General features: G+C 53.0%; 1 protein-coding gene across 3 annotated transcripts; it reads left to right on the forward strand.

The window, feature by feature from the left end:
- Positions 1-82: 82 nt before the first annotated feature.
- On the forward strand, positions 83-13,440 carry RGL3 (ral guanine nucleotide dissociation stimulator like 3; the record flags this gene model as incomplete). 3 transcript variants are annotated; one of them, XM_080828169.1, is made up of 18 exons in its annotated part: positions 83-115; positions 528-641; positions 1,240-1,467; positions 1,694-1,964; positions 6,582-6,724; positions 6,828-7,043; positions 7,770-7,873; positions 8,029-8,113; positions 8,973-9,038; positions 9,128-9,214; positions 9,419-9,451; positions 9,544-9,665; positions 10,401-10,496; positions 10,597-10,665; positions 10,750-10,843; positions 11,487-11,639; positions 11,730-11,844; positions 12,888-13,440. In XM_080828169.1, 18 exons carry the CDS (start codon positions 83-85, stop codon positions 13,004-13,006), a joined length of 2,148 nt encoding a protein of 715 aa, XP_080684295.1. In that variant the 3' UTR covers positions 13,007-13,440. The 3 variants fall into 3 exon arrangements, with proteins under 3 accessions (XP_080684295.1, XP_080684294.1, XP_080684296.1); XM_080828168.1 differs by having other exon boundaries at positions 8,973-9,029; positions 10,732-10,843; XM_080828170.1 differs by having other exon boundaries at positions 8,973-9,029.
- Between the last annotated feature and the right edge of the window lie 1,708 nt (positions 13,441-15,148).

Below are 15,148 nucleotides of genomic sequence, written 5' to 3' on the forward strand. Positions count from 1 at the left end.
CCCCAATGCCCAGCCACTGCCCGACGCCCATCGGCCTTTCCGCCTCACTCAGCCGCGCCGTGGAGCCGGACGGCCACAGGTCATGGATCGGACAGCAGGCAAGGAGCTCGCCCTGGTAAGGGGACCAGGGGTCTCGGACCCCACATCCCTGGCGACCCTGAGGTCCAGGAACGCCAGGTCCCTACTTTCTGGACCTTATCTCCCTGCAAATCGGACCCTTCGTACCGGCCCAGCACAGTAGTTGGTACCTCTTAAGATTGGCGGGGGGGCGTCTCTGAGCTCATCTACGGGTGGGGACAGAGACAGACTCCATGAGGCTGGACCCTGGGACGTCCCCAGATCCCACTCCATGCAGGGCCCGGGAGGAGGCTGCCTGCGGCCCCGGGACCCCGCCCCGAGCCTCGCTGGGTCTGACCGGGAAGGGGGAATGGTGCTAGAAGGCCCGGCTTGAGTCTGCGCGGGAGAGCGGGGGCCGAGGTCCCGGGGCTCGTCCCCCCGTGGCGCCCTGAGCCCGACTCCGCGTGCAGGCGCCGCTGCAAGACTGGGGCGAGGAGACCGAGGACGGAGCCGTGTACAGCGTCTCCCTGCGTCGGCAACTCAGTCAGCGCTTGAGCCCGAGGGCAGGGCCCGGTGGCAGCCAGGTGAGGCAGGGGTTGGAGGGTGGAGCGCGGGGCCGAGTGGAGGGGCCTGGAGGTGAAGAGGCCCGAGGGCACAGCCGCAGGGCGGAGTTGAGGCCGGGGGTGGGGTGGGGGGGGAGGCGGGGCTTACAAGCGCCCAGGTAAGGGTGGAAAAGCGCCTGCGGGCGGCCAGGTGAATGGGGTTGATAAGTGTGGAACCTGGGACTAAACCCGACCGTAGTAGGGCCTACGTAGGCCAGGTTTAATGGGGCGGAGCTGGAGTTGGGGGTGGTCTCTAGAAGCGGCCGGGTGAGAGCGGGCTGGGGTGGAGGGCTGGGACCCGGGCCCGGGGGCGACTAGCGAAGCGCGGCTGGAGAGCTAGGAACAGCACGGGAGGGCAGAGTGAGTGAGGGCACGGGGCGGGGCTTGGGGGAAGAGCCGTGTCCTGCACGGATTGCGAGGGTCGTTTGGATATGGAGCAGAATCATGAATCCAGGAGGCGGGGTTCAGAGAAATGGTCAAGGTCAGAGTCAAGAGCAGTACTTAGAGATGGGCGTGATTGGAAAAAGGGGTGCTCTGGGGGCCACTCCTTGTGTCTCTTTGCCGCCCCCTTGTCCCGCAGGCCTCCAACCCCGCGGCGGATGCCTTCCTCCATTACCGGACGAGCAAGGTGCGGGCGCTGAGGGCGGCGAGGCTGGAGCGGCTGGTGCAGGAATTGGTGTCTGGGGACCGCGAGCAGGACCCGGGCTTCGTGCCTGCCTTCTTGGCCACCCACAGAGCCTTTGTGTCCACCGCCCGCGTGCTGGGCCTTCTCCTGCCACCACCGCCACCGCCCCTGCCTCCAGGGTCAGTACCAAGGGGAAACCTCCGCGTTCTCACCCCCAGACTCGATCCGGCATTCCCTCCCCCTAAGCGCCCCCTAGCCTCCCTCTTCACCTGATGGGGGAGTTGCTTTTCCCAGGATAGAGATCAAGAAGACAGAGGGAGGAGGTCTGCGTGTCAACAAGAATTTAAGGTTGGTCTCCCATAGGTGAGGGTGGGGGTCCTAGAGGTCCAAGGTCATGTCTGCGGCGTAGGAGCTCCCGAGATCCAGAGTTCCGGGCTCCTCTCTGAGGCCCCCCACTCTGGCCAGGGCTGTGGTGTCCGTGCTGGGCTCCTGGCTGCGGGATCACCCTCAGGATTTCCGGGATCCCCCTGCCCACTCGGACCTAGGCAGTGTCTGCACCTTTCTGGGCTGGGCGGCCCCAGCAGGGCCCGAGGCCCAGGAGGCAGAGAAGCTGCTGGGAGATTTCCTGGAGGAGGCTGAGCAAAAGCAGGAAGAGGAGGAGGAGCCTGAGGCATGGACAGGTGAGGGGTACAGGGTCCCGGAGCAGGCCTTTTTCTGCATCGTCTGTCCCCCAGTGGCCTTCTGCCCTCACAGAGTGACAAGTCTTGGGCAAAATTCTTAACCGTGTCTGAGCCTTAGTTTCCCCACCTGTATAATGGGAGTATTGACCCTTTGTGGAACATATTAGCATTTGTCTAACACTTTCCCCTACACCTCCATCCTAACTACAAAAATACTCTGCCATTGGGTCACGGTGCCCTTTGTTTTTCGCTACAACTTATTCCATTGCTACTTACCTTAGGAGCCAAGAGACCTGGGTTCAAATCCCAGTTCTGCCAGTTGCTTGACTGTGTGACCTTGGATAAGTCCCTTCTCTCTCTGAGTCTCTGTTTCCATATCTGTGAAATGGGGGAGATAATAGCATTTCCCTCGTTGACCTCTTTATTCATTCAACAACTAGTTAGCTACTGGCTCTTGATATATAAATGGACAGGGGTTTCCAGTTCCTAGGGAAGGCAACAGTAAACCAGCAAATAAGTAAACACTTGAGGGCTTGGCAATAGTATTATTTTCATCATTGTTATCACTGATTCTTACTTAATAGAATCTCCCACTTAAAGTGAAAAGACATAAGAACCCATACTGATATTTTCTTGTAGAGTAAGGTATCAGCAAACTATCTGGTCCTTTTTTTTTTTAGGATTTAAAAATTTTTTTATTTGACACAGAGAGAGAGACAGGGAGAGAGGGAACACAAGCAGGAGGAGTGGGAGAGAGAGAGGGAGAAGCAGGCTTCCCACTGAGCAGGGAACCCCATGTGGGGCTGGATCCCACATGGGATCCCACAGGGATCGTGACCCAAGCCGAAGGCAGACACTTAACAACTGAACCACCCAGGCACGCCCTGTATGGTCCTTCATAGAGTTTGCCAACCTCTGTCGCAGAGAGCTTTTGGGGAGAGGGAAAAAGATCTACATACTTCATTCAGGTCTTTGTTCAACTTGTCCCTTTCTCTGATCTCCAAGCAAATATATCCTCCCACTCTGCCTCCTTGCCTGCCTTATTTTATTTTTATTTTTATTTATTTATTTATTTATTTGACAGACAGAGATCACAAGTAGGCAGAGAAGCAGGCAGAGAGAGAGGAGGAAGCAGGCTCCCCGCCAAGCAGAGAGCCCAATGCGGGGCTTGATCCCAGGACCCTGGGATCATGATCTGAGCTGAAGGCAGAGGCTTTAACCCATTGAGCCACCGAGGCACCCTGCCTGCCTTATTTTTATGCATAGCCCTCACTGGCCTTTTCCCTGACTCTGTCCCCAGGGGCAGAAACAACAAAGATTTGTTGATTGAATAATTGCATCCTGCTTATAAGGTATCATCTATCATCCATCTGTGTTGGACCTGATCCCGATCTCAAAAGCATCTAAATCCCTAATCCTTGTCCTTTAATCCTCAGATTAAAGTGGCCGCATTCGTCTCTGCTTTACAAAGTAGCAGCCACTTCTTTTTCCCTGGTGACAAAATCCGTTATTTATATATATTTTATCCCTCTGTCTTCCCCCTTGGTTTTTAAGTGTCTTCTTCCTCTGCCTGTGGGATTTCACCAGCTGATTCCAAGTCACTAGAGCTACACAGTCCAGTGGGGGTTGCTGCTCACCACATGTCATTATTGAGATTGAATTTAAAATAAAAATTTCCGTTCTTTGGTCACACTAGCCACATTTCTGGTGTTCACACCGACTGTGTGCCCTACTCTGGGATATACTTTATTTTTTATTTTTTTTATTTTTTAAGATTTTATTTATTTGAAAGAGATCACAAGCAGGCAGAGAGGCAGGCAGAAAGAGAGGGGGAAGCAGGCTCCCCACTGAGCAGAGAGCCCGATGCGGGGCTTGATCCCAGGACCCTGGGATCATGACCTGAGCCAAAGGCAGAGGCTTTAACCCACTGAGCCACCCAGGTGCACCGGATATACTTTATTTTAACATCTTTATTTTGGGATTACTTTTTACTATGAAAAATTGCAGACATAGAGAAAAGTAGAGAGAATAGTATGAAGAATACTCAGACACCAATGAATTTGACATAAAAATGTGTTTTTAGGATGATTTGAAAACAAATCCCCGACTTATGTCACTTCACATGTAAATACTTCTCTACGCACCTTAACTGAGAAGGACTTTTTTTTTTTTTAATATAACCTCGTGTATACAACCATTTCTAACAAAATCAGCAATAATTACTTAATATCAAAAGTTACCCAGTCCTGGAGGGCCTGGGTGGCTCTGTCAGTTAAGCGTCCAACTCTTGATTTTGGCTCAGGTCATGATCTCAGGGTAATGAGATCCAAGTCCCAAGTCAGGCTCCACACGCTGGGTGTGGAGCCTGCTTAAGATATTCTCTCTCTCTCTCTCTCTCTCGGGCCCTGGGTGGCTTAGTTGGTTAAGCGACTGCCTTCGGCTCGGGTCATGATCCTGGAGTCTCAGGATGGAGTCCCGCATCAGGCTCCCTGCTTGGCAGGGAATCAGCTTCTCCCTCTGACCCTCCCCCTTCTTATGTTCTCTCTCTTTCTCTCTCAAGAAAATAAAATCTTTTAAAAAAAAGATTATCTCTCTCTCTGCCCCTCTCCACCTTACCATCTCTCAAAAACAAAACAAACAAAACCAACCAAACAACAACAAAAAAAACCCAGTCCAGATTCAAATCCCTCCATTGTCCCTAAATTGTCTTTTTATTTTTAAGATTATTTATTTATTTACTTGACACAGTGAGAGAGAGAGCACAAGCAGGGGGAGCAGCAGGCAGAGGAAGAAGGAGAAGCAGGCTCCCTGCCAAGCAGGGAGCCCAATGCGGGGCTTAACCTCAGGACCCCGGGATCATGACCCAAGCCCAAGGCAGACACTTAACAACTGAGCCACCCAGGTGCCCTAAATTGTCTTTTTTTTTTTTTACAGTTATTTCTTTGAAATGCAAACATCTATTGTAGGCACTTGATCTTTCATTTCTTAGGTCTGTTTTATTCTATGACAATCTCCCTTTGCCTTTTGTTTAATGTCATTAGGGGAAAAAAAATGGGTCATTTGTCCTGAGGAGTGTCTCACCTTCTCCATTTACCTGTTTGCTGTCTCATGGTGACATGTAGCATGTTCTTCTATCCCCCTATTTGCCATAAGATCTGCAGATTCGATTAGCTTAAGTGAAATTTTTTTCCAATGCCAACTTTTTCAAGCTAGTATTTTGCAACGCCATCTGTCCTAATTTGAAATGAAAGACAAATAATTAAGTGGACTTACAAAGACAATTTAAAAATAATAATATAGTGCTGTAACTATAAGATGAAGGAGAAATAAAGCGAAAGCAGTTTACACAATAATAAACTATATGTGTCGCCATGTCTTACTAGGATACGTGGTGAAGTCGTCCAGAGCCTTTGTCTCTTACAGCATCACGGTCAGTGTGACAGCCACAAACACCAGCTAATGCAGGGGAGAGGACTGGCCACACAGGTGTAGCAGCATAAACACTGGTGACCTCACTTTCGAGAATGGTGAATAACACTCATATATTCCAAACAAAACAGAGCCCAGACTCTGGCAGTCTTTGCATTCCTGGAGCCAAACTAGTGGGTGTTTATGAGAAAGATAGCTTTGTTCTAGGTGCAGATTATTGTAAACAGGTTTTCCAAGGACACAAATATCTTGGAGGGACGCTTGGAGGCTGAGCGTACAAATTCACTGTGCAGGTCGGCCCCCTTGTGGCAGATTTTGACTTCAAAATATCTCCTAGTGGACGCCACTATAGAATCCCACTACAGAAAAATCATCCCTATTTATTGGGTACTTTATAGCTGTCTAGTATGTATGATCTCTGATTTTTTAAAATCCAGATGAAGAAATCAAGGCACATGCTGGTTAAAGAGTTTGCTTTAGTTCACATAGCAAGCCTGGAGGACAAGTCTGGATTTGAACTTGGGACTGAGACTATAGCCTTCCGTTAACTACAAAGTTATACCACCTCTCACCACAAGAATAGGGCAGACAGATCTTACTTTTTTTTTTTTTTTAAGATTTTATTTATTTATTTGACAGAGCAAGATCACAAGTAGGCAGAGAGGCAGGGAGAGAGAGAGAGGAGGAAGCAGGCTCTCTGCCGAGCAGAGAGCCCGATGCGGGGCTCGATCCCAGGACCCTGAGATCATGACCTGAGCCAAAGGCAGAGGCTTAACCCACTGAGCCATCCAGGCGCCCCAGATCTTACTTTAATATAGGTTCAAAACCCAAAACACCACTCTTTTCTACTCTAGCCTTTAAGCACCTGGCTTCAAATCCCCACCCTGCTATTTCCTGTAGGTGTACCTTAGGGCAAATTGTTTCTGCCTCAGTTTCCCCATCCATGGGAGGTGGATAATAGTACCTCCCTCACTAGGTTAGTGTGCTCAGTTACCGAGGGTGGATTACCACCATAGGCGCTAAATGAGCATTACCATTGCTCTGACACCCCTAAAAATACCCAGAGAGGTTTCCCTTCTGCAGATTAGGAAAGTGAGACTCAGAGACACCAAGGAACTAGTCCAAGATCACACAGCCAGTCCTGGATTCAAACTTGAGGGTTTTTAACCCTCTCTAATACTCCCTCAGGACCTCCTGGAGCTGTCCACACACCCCGCCCAGACTCCCCCGACAACTGCTCTGAAGAGGAGGCTGGACCGGGGCGGGAAGGCCCTGACCTCCTAGACTTCAGTGTAGATGAAGTGGCCGAACAGCTCACGCTGTTGGACGTGGTGAGCACCGGGGCAGGCCATGGTCGTGGGGCAGATTCCGTTGACACAGATCCTACACACCTACCCACACACGCACCCTCCCACCCTCCCCACCTCCACTCAGGAGCTGTTTTCACGCGTGCGTTCCTGCGAGTGCCTAGGCTCCGTGTGGTCACAGCGGGACCGTCCAGGGGCTGCGAGCACCGCCCCCACTGTGCGCGCCACTGTGACCCAATTCAACATGGTGATCGGTTGCGTGCTGGGCTCCGTGCTGGGAGAGCAGGGCCTGGCCGCCCCACAGAGGGCTCAGCGGCTGGAGAAGTGGATCCGTGTGGCCCAGGTACGCCTCCGCGGAAAGGGGACATGGGGGCGGGGCATGGGGGTAGGGACTAGGCCTGGTGAGAGGCAGGGGATGCGAGGCAGAAGGCAGAAGACCAGGGTCTGGGACTGAGGGGACGGTTGGGGTTAGGAGGTACCCCTAAGGGAAAACCTAACAGGGAGGGGCCCAGGGCGGGGTGGCCAGGGCTGAGGGACACTGAGTGGTTCTAGGGATAAAAGGATGGGATGGTGGGGGGTTAATGAGGAGGGGGTGGGTTGGAGGAGGAACCAATGCCCAGAGAAGGGGGCAGCGGTCCGAGAGAGAGACTGGATGGGGGCAGGTCAACAGCCTTAAGGCTGAAGAGAAAGAAACGGAGGCCCAGGAGAGTGGGGGAGTGGCTAGGGAGGAAGGAAAGGGGTTAGACGGCTGACACCCAGGATGAGACATAGGTCCGGGGAGGAGAGCTCTGGGTCCAGGAGAGATACTTTGGGCACATCTAGGGCCCAGGAGAAGTAAGGAGTGGGGACAAGAGAAGCCAAGGTGGGAGGTAGGGAATGGAGGGGCAGCTGGGGGAGGGGCTGGGGCTGCAGGTAGGGGAGCGGGGAGAGTCCTGAGGGGAGAGGCTGACCCCTGGTAGCTTGTTGGGCAGTCCCTAGGGGTCTGACCTGGGGTCAGAAGTCTCGGATCAAAGGCGAGTCATAGCTGGGGTCAGGCGTGGGGTGTCACCGGCTCCCTGCCCACCCGCAGCGCTGCCGGGAACTGCGGAACTTCTCCTCGCTGCGCGCTATACTGTCCGCCCTGCAGTCTAACCCCATATACCGGCTCAAGCGCAGCTGGGGCGCCGTCAGCAGGTAAAGAGGTGGGGGGGAGGGGGGAGCCGGGGGCGCAGTAAGCAGTTGAGGGGGGGAGGGGGCTTGTCGCTGAGGAGGAATTTCCTCCCCAGCGCAGCTCTGACGTTCCCAGCCGCTGACTCCTGACCCCTCTCCTGACACCCCCGCCCCCCCAGGGAAAGGTTATCCACTTTCAGAAAACTTTCGCAGATTTTCTCCGATGAGAACAACCACCTCAGTAGTAGAGAGATTCTTTCCCAGGTAATGATGGGTGTGGACCCCCCCCCCCCCCAGGATCCCAGGCCCAAAAAAGGAAAACGAAGACCTGGGGGCGGGCACCACGTGTCATTGTCAAAACATTCAATGTCCTTTCACTACTGCTCAGCAATGACCTTCCCCTTGTTTTACTGCCTCTGCTGCCCTCAATATAGCTCACACTCAGTGACCGCCTTATTTATTCATTCATCAAATACCAGAAGTTACACGGAAAAAAGGTCACTTGAGGCCAGAGTCACAGCAAAGAGTAAAGTGTAAAAAAACAAACAAACAAACAAAAATCACCCTAGGACTTGACTTTGATAAGCAAAACAGAATTGTCTGCCCACAAGTCTGACTTACCGTAGGCGATATTGAGATTTGAATTGCAATTGATGCTGGTTCTTAGGGTGAATCCACAACAGATGGAATGTGAAGCCTGTTCCTTTGGCCCAGAACATTCTTCCCATTCACCTTCCGCAGGCCTCACCCCGCTTGCTCCTTGATTGCCCTTAACCTCTGCCTGCTACACACGGAGCTTGCTTGTTGCTGTCTCTCCCTTGCTAATAGTCAGCTCTGGGAGGCCAGGATTTTTGTCCCTTGCTCGCTGCGGCCTCCCCAGCACTCAGAACAGTGCCGGGCCCAGAGGAGCTGCTCAGTAAATACCGGCGAGTGAATGGATGTCTCAGATTAGGATAAGAGGTCAAGGAACAGGGAGCTCTGAATTCAGCAGCTACTGGGTGCCAGGCGCTGTGCCCGAGGTGGCTGAAAGCAAAACAGACATATATGGTGGGTTTTGAGGCATCTTCCCTGAGGACAGGGTCAGAGAGAACCCAGGACTGCTCAGTTCTTCCCTCTCCCCCAGGAGGAGACCACCGAGGGCCCCCAAGAGGAGGACACCCTCCCAGGAAACCTGCCCCCAGTGAGTGAGGTGGTTTGGGATGGGGGCCAGGCAGGGTCCTCACAGAAGGGGGTGGTACGTGATGGGGCTGAGAGTGACTGAAATTCTGGGGACCACAGAAACTGCCCCCGGGCCCTGTCCCCTACCTTGGCACCTTTCTCACGGACCTGGTTATGCTGGACACAGCCCTGCCGGACATGCTGGAGGTCTGACCCCTGACCCTTGACTCCTGACCCCAGCACCACCTACCCTCAGCACAGTGGGCCTCCTGATAACCCACCCTTGACCCTGCCCACGTTCCCTACCCCAGCCCCCTTAGTGCAGTGGGGCTCCTGACATCCCAGCCCCTGACCGTGACCCTCAAGGGTCTTGATTCTGGAGGCTCCGGTTCAGACAAAGTTTGCCCCCAGGGGGATCTCATCAACTTTGAGAAGAGGAGGAAGGTGAGTGACACTGGGATGGGTATGGTGGGCGGGGGGTGGGGGGGACAGGCTGGGGGTGGGGAGGGGCTGGTTCTGAGAGGCCACCCCCTCAGGAGTGGGAGATCCTGGCCCACATCCAGCAGCTGCAGAAACGGTGTGGGAGCTACTGCCTGAGTCCCCGCGCCCCAGTCCTGGCCGCCCTGCGTGCCCAGTGCCAGCTCAGCGAGGAGCAGAGGTGACCCCACCCCAGGCCTGGCCCAGCCCCCACCCTGGCTGATTCTGGATGGCAGGCTTGACCCACTTACCCCATGTGCCTCTCCAACTCCCCAGACCCTCTCCTGAGCCTGACTCCCGTCCTATGACCTTGCATTTTTTCCAGCCCAGGGAGGGCCCCAGTTCACCTCTGACCTCAAATTCTGACCCCGTCTGACTTTCTGACTTCAGCCTTTAATGTACAGCTGGCCATCCCCCCCGCCCCGTCCCATCTGTTCTCTTCCCCACCTTCTGACCCTCTCTGACCTATGACCCCCCTGGTAACCCTAGTCTGTATCTCTGAGCCTGATCATTTTCCCCCAGTTTGGAATAACTAACCCCAACTTTGAGGTATAGTTGACCATCCAATTCAACAGTCCCATTTGTTTCTTTCCGTTCTGTTGAATTCATTACCCTAATCCTTGACCCCCAATGATGATTTGACCTTGAACTCTATCTTTGACCAAATCTTACTCCTCAGTCCCACTCTGAAAATCCCCGTATGACCTGCCAACCAAGCTGTTGTGTCTCATCCCTAATAAGACCCTGATGCCATAATATGTCCCCATTGGCTATCCTGACGCCAGTATTCAGTGCCCAACCCCTGCTCCCCACCCCGCACACCCATAATGCAGCTCCCAACTGATTCTAGCTTTCACCTCATTCCTTGCTGCTTCCTGGCCCCAACCCACACCAACGTGCACCTTGACTTCCTCAGCTATCGGGTCTCCCGTGTCATTGAGCCACCTGCTGCCTCCTGCCCCAGCTCCCCACATGTCCGGCGGCGAATCAGCCCCACCAAGCGCCTCAGCGCGTGAGTCTTGGGGTGCACCTGGGGAGTGATGTGGGCAGAGATGGGAGGCTGCTCCTGGCGTGAGTCCAGGTTCATCCTCGTCCCTTGTGTCTGTCTTTAGAAAGCTGTCCCGAGAGAGGCGCTCATCCCCTGCTGGGAGTCCTGGGGACCCGTCATCCCCCACCTCTAGGTGAGCATCCCAGTGAAGGGACTAGACATGGTAGGGTCAGAGGTCAGGGCAGCCACTTGACCTCAGACTCTGTGTCTCCTACAGTCTGTCCCCAGGGTCTCCCCCATCTAGTCCTAGAACCAGAGACCCTCCTGGCAGTCCCCCGGCCTCTCCAGGGCCCCAGGGCCCCAACACCAAGGTATTAGGCCTGCCTGTGTGCATTGCGGGGCTGTGTGTGTCGGTCTGTGTGTGTTTGTGTGTCTGTGTGTGTACATGGGATGTCACAGCCAGGCATGTACATAAGAACATGCTTGGCTGAGCACTCTGGGTATCTGTCCAGGAGACCATGTGCATCTCATGGCCCTGTCTGAGGGACTGTTCCTCGGTCTGGCTTATGCTCTGATCTGGATAAGTCAGCTCACCCACAAGGCACTCCAGGGTGTGATTATACTTCTGCGAGGATATGCGTGTCCCCAGGAATTGGCATGCCTAAAGGGGACACATGGGCATAAATAGCCACAGTATCCATGGGACCCTGAATGGGACTGTTCACGGACTTGTGGATGCACAGCAATTACAAGCACGTGTGTACTTGCTGCTGTCTGTGCACGTGGGATTTCTTGTGCATAAATGCAGCTTTGTGCTATGTGTATGGGTCACGTGTAAATTTGTTTTCGTCACAGGGCACGAAGGTCTGTATGTGATGCATGGATCACATACAGACCACATGTGATTGCATGGATGTGGGCTTGTGAGTGCACCCTCACTGCCTGTCCCCAGGCTCCGCTTGTGTAGGGGGACATATAACTCCCCCCAACTCAACCTCTCCCCACTGCCTACAGCTGCCCTTGAGCCCGGACCTGCCGGCCCTGCGGCTCTTGGCTTTGCCCCTGAGCAGCTCTCACATCTCTGTACCGGGGCAGCCGGGATCGGAGGCTCGAGTCATCCGCGTCAGCATTGACAATGACCATGGGAACCTCTATCGGAGCATCTTGGTGAGGGAGGGATGGGGACAGGAACATGCTGGGCAGCCCTGCCCCCTGGGGCTTGGCTGTCACACCTCACCACCCACCATCTTTTCTCAGCTCACTAGTCAGGACAAGGCCCCCAGTGTGGTGCAGCGAGCCCTGGAAAAGCACAATGTGGCTCAGCCCTGGGCCCGGGACTACCAGCTCTTCCAAGTCCTTCCTGGGGACAGGGGTGAGCAGTGATTGCGTGTAGGCTGGGCTGGGGGTTAGCTCCAAGGGCAGCAGACTGACTAGAATCCAGGCTGGCCTAACAGGGCCAGGAGGTGGCTCTGACACAGAGTAAGGGTAAGAGGAAACAGGGTGGGGGTAAGAGGAAGTGTTATTGGTGCCTCGATTTTCCAGGGTCCTGAGGTTGCCTTTGCTGTGTGAGCAAGAGGAGCACTAAAGGTGTCTCCTTAGGATTTGTGGGGAAGTGAAGTTGTTCAAGGTCAAATGGGAGACGGAGGAAAGGAGGTTGTCTTGGCTTCAGTTTGTAGGATCATGAGGTCGTTCAGGCTCAGCCTGGTGAGGTAGGAGTCTAAAGAGGGTCTGGGCTTGAATTTGTGAGGAAATGAGCTATAGCTCAGCAAGGAGATCCTGAAGTTATCTGAACTTGGCACGGGGGAGGGCCACATGGTATTGAAATTCAGGGTAGGGGAGCACGATGTTGTTCAATACAGACACAAGTAGAAGGCCGCCTAGTTCTCAAGAAGGAGAGGCAAGAGAGTGACATGCTAAAGGACATGACATGAGGTTGGTTGGATTTAGGAAGGAACATAGAAGGCTGTTGGCTTTGGCTATCAAGAGTGAGGGAAAAAAAAAAAAAGAGTGAGGGCCACAGATTTTACAAGGGGGATGTAGGAAGTCAGAAGTTGTCCAAGTTCATGGTGAGAGCAGCATGAACTTGGCTGGGGGGGAGAGTGAATGAGCAGGAAGTCATTTGGGATGGGTGACCCGAGTTTGTCCCACCTTGCAGTGTGGTTGTCTAGACTCTGGAGGGAAATAGCAGGAGGTTGCCCAGGCACGAGGTGGGAGAGACATGAGGTTGTGCAGGCTTTGTGTGGGAGGTTGTCCGGGTTCTGAATGAGAGGAGAATGAGGTTGGCTTAGTGCTGGCTGAAGGGACCCAAGGTTGTTCTGCAGAGCAGACTGGTGAATGGGAGAAGGTTACCTAGGTTTTTTGTGGGGAAAGTATGAGGTTGTGCCTGCCTTTAACCATCATGTCTGCCCTGGCCAGAGCTCCTGATTCCTGACAATGCCAATGTCTTCTATGCAATGAGTCCAGCCGCCCCTGGAGACTTTGTGCTGCGGCGAAAGGAGGGGGCCCGGCCCACAACCACAGTCTCCTCAGCCTGAGGGGGCCCCCTTCTCTCTCTAGGTCACAGGCCCCAGGGGCAGGTTGGGGATTAGCTTCCCTCACCATGGGAGTGGGGAGAGGTTTCCTCTCCTAGAGAAGTCCCATTCTCCAGTAAAGCCCATTGCGTTCTGTACCCCATGACCCCCCATCTCCAGTTTTAGCCCTTTGGACACCTGTCTGAGCCTCTTGGCACCAGATCCTTATTCCAGAGCCATCAGCTCATGGGTGGGCCATGAAAAGCTTCATCCCATAAACATAGAAGGCTGGTAGGGTACTGGGGGCGGGGGGCAGACCTTCCCCAGAGAAATCTTGTAACTGGTGGAGACACATCAGAACTGACGAAAGTGGATGAAAATAGTGACCAAAGTTATGAAACAGGTCTGTCTTGTCTGCTCTGAGCCTAGGCCTCGTGTTCTCTATCATGACAGAAATTAAAAAACCAAAAACAAAAACTGAAAAAAATCTAAGAGCCTTGTGAAAGGGTTTGGGTGAGACACAACCAGATGGGAGGGGGTGGGGGGGGCTATCACACACACACAGGGGTTGGGACTCCCCAGCATTTGGGGGGCCCTGACCTTCTTTTCTGCCACATATATGGGTGAGTGGAGAAATGAAAATCCATTGGGATCAGAGACAAATACCATCATCACCCATAAGTCAACAGGATGTGGGGGTGAAAGGAGAGGGGTGCACCGTCTCCCTGTACTTGGGGAAGGAGAGGTAATGGAGAAGGCAGAGACAAAGAGAGCCATAGGGCCAACTGCGACACAGTCGTAACTGTCAACAACCACCATCCTAACAATAATGTGTTCACTGAGGAACTTCTCTTCTGTGCCGAACGTCAACTAGGGGCTTTGGTTTCTTTGTGCTTCAAGTGTTCAAAAATCCAGTCCAAGCAGATGTGCAAAAAAGGAAACTAATGGCTCATGTAAATGAGAAGTTCGGTGGGTCCAGCTTCAATCACATTTGGATTCAGGGAGGCAAAAATTGTCATCGGGATTTTGTTGCTGTCTCTGGGCCCTGATTTGCTCTGAGAATGAGACTGTGTCCGCCCTACACTCCCCACCCCCCACCCCGCACCCCACCAAATCCAATCACCCTCTGCGGCAACAGAACAACCTAATTTTTAGCTGGTCACCCAAAGTAGAAAACACATTTGTAGCAAAATGTAGTCATGTGACTAAGTCTTGACCAATGGGATGTAGGCAAATTCTTTTTCTCCCAGTAACTTCGGGTAAAGTCCCAGGACAGAGGCTGATTGGATTCATTTAGGTCACAGGCCCACCCCCAGCCAATCACGGTGCTCCAGGAAATGGAGTGTTCTGACTGGCTGGTCTAGGAAGGGCAGGCACCAATATGCAGCCCTGCTCCAGGCAGGTACCACCGTGGTGATGTTTACCCTAGTTTGAGAAGCTCAGCTCAAGCAAATAGCTTTCACCATGTGTAACTATAATTACTTTCCAGGTTATTAAAAGAACAGCACATTCCTTATAAAATAAAAATCCCCAGACTCGGTTGGTTGGGCGACTACCTTCAGCTCAGGGTCTTGGTCCTGGAGTCCTGGAATCAAGTCCCTCATGAGCTCCAGGCTCCATGGGCAGTCTGCTTTTCCCTCTGAACTTCTCCCCTCTAATGCTCTCTTACTCTCTCTCTCAAATAAATAAATAAAATCTTTAAAAATAAAATAAGATCCCAACAGCGCAAAAAAAAAAAAATCTTTTCCAAAAAAATCACAAATCTTAACATCTAGAATATATGTTATTTTATTACAGGATCATATGGTACGTACGGTTTTGCCACACTGCTTAACACCGTGCACTCAACCGCCGGCCACCCATTATGATTATTTATTCCTACCCAGCCTGGGAAGAGATGTTGATTAGCACGATAATAACAGTATCTTACATTTTTTGAATGTTTGCTATGTGCCAAGCCGGGTTTTACAGATGAGAAGGCTGAAGCTAAGATCAGTCACCTGTCCAGGGTCACAGAGTAAGACAGTGTGTCTGCCTCAGAAACCCAGAAACCGGCACTGTTCCTCACCCCCAAGTGGCCGCGGGGGGGCCCCCCAGGGCCCCTGCCGCCTCCCGCGGGACCAGCAGGGCGGCGGCCTCCCGCTTATCTCAGCCCAGGCTGCGTGT

Source organism: Martes martes (assembly GCF_963455335.1).
Source record: "Martes martes genome assembly, chromosome: 1".
Lineage (NCBI taxonomy): Eukaryota > Metazoa > Chordata > Mammalia > Carnivora > Mustelidae > Martes > Martes martes.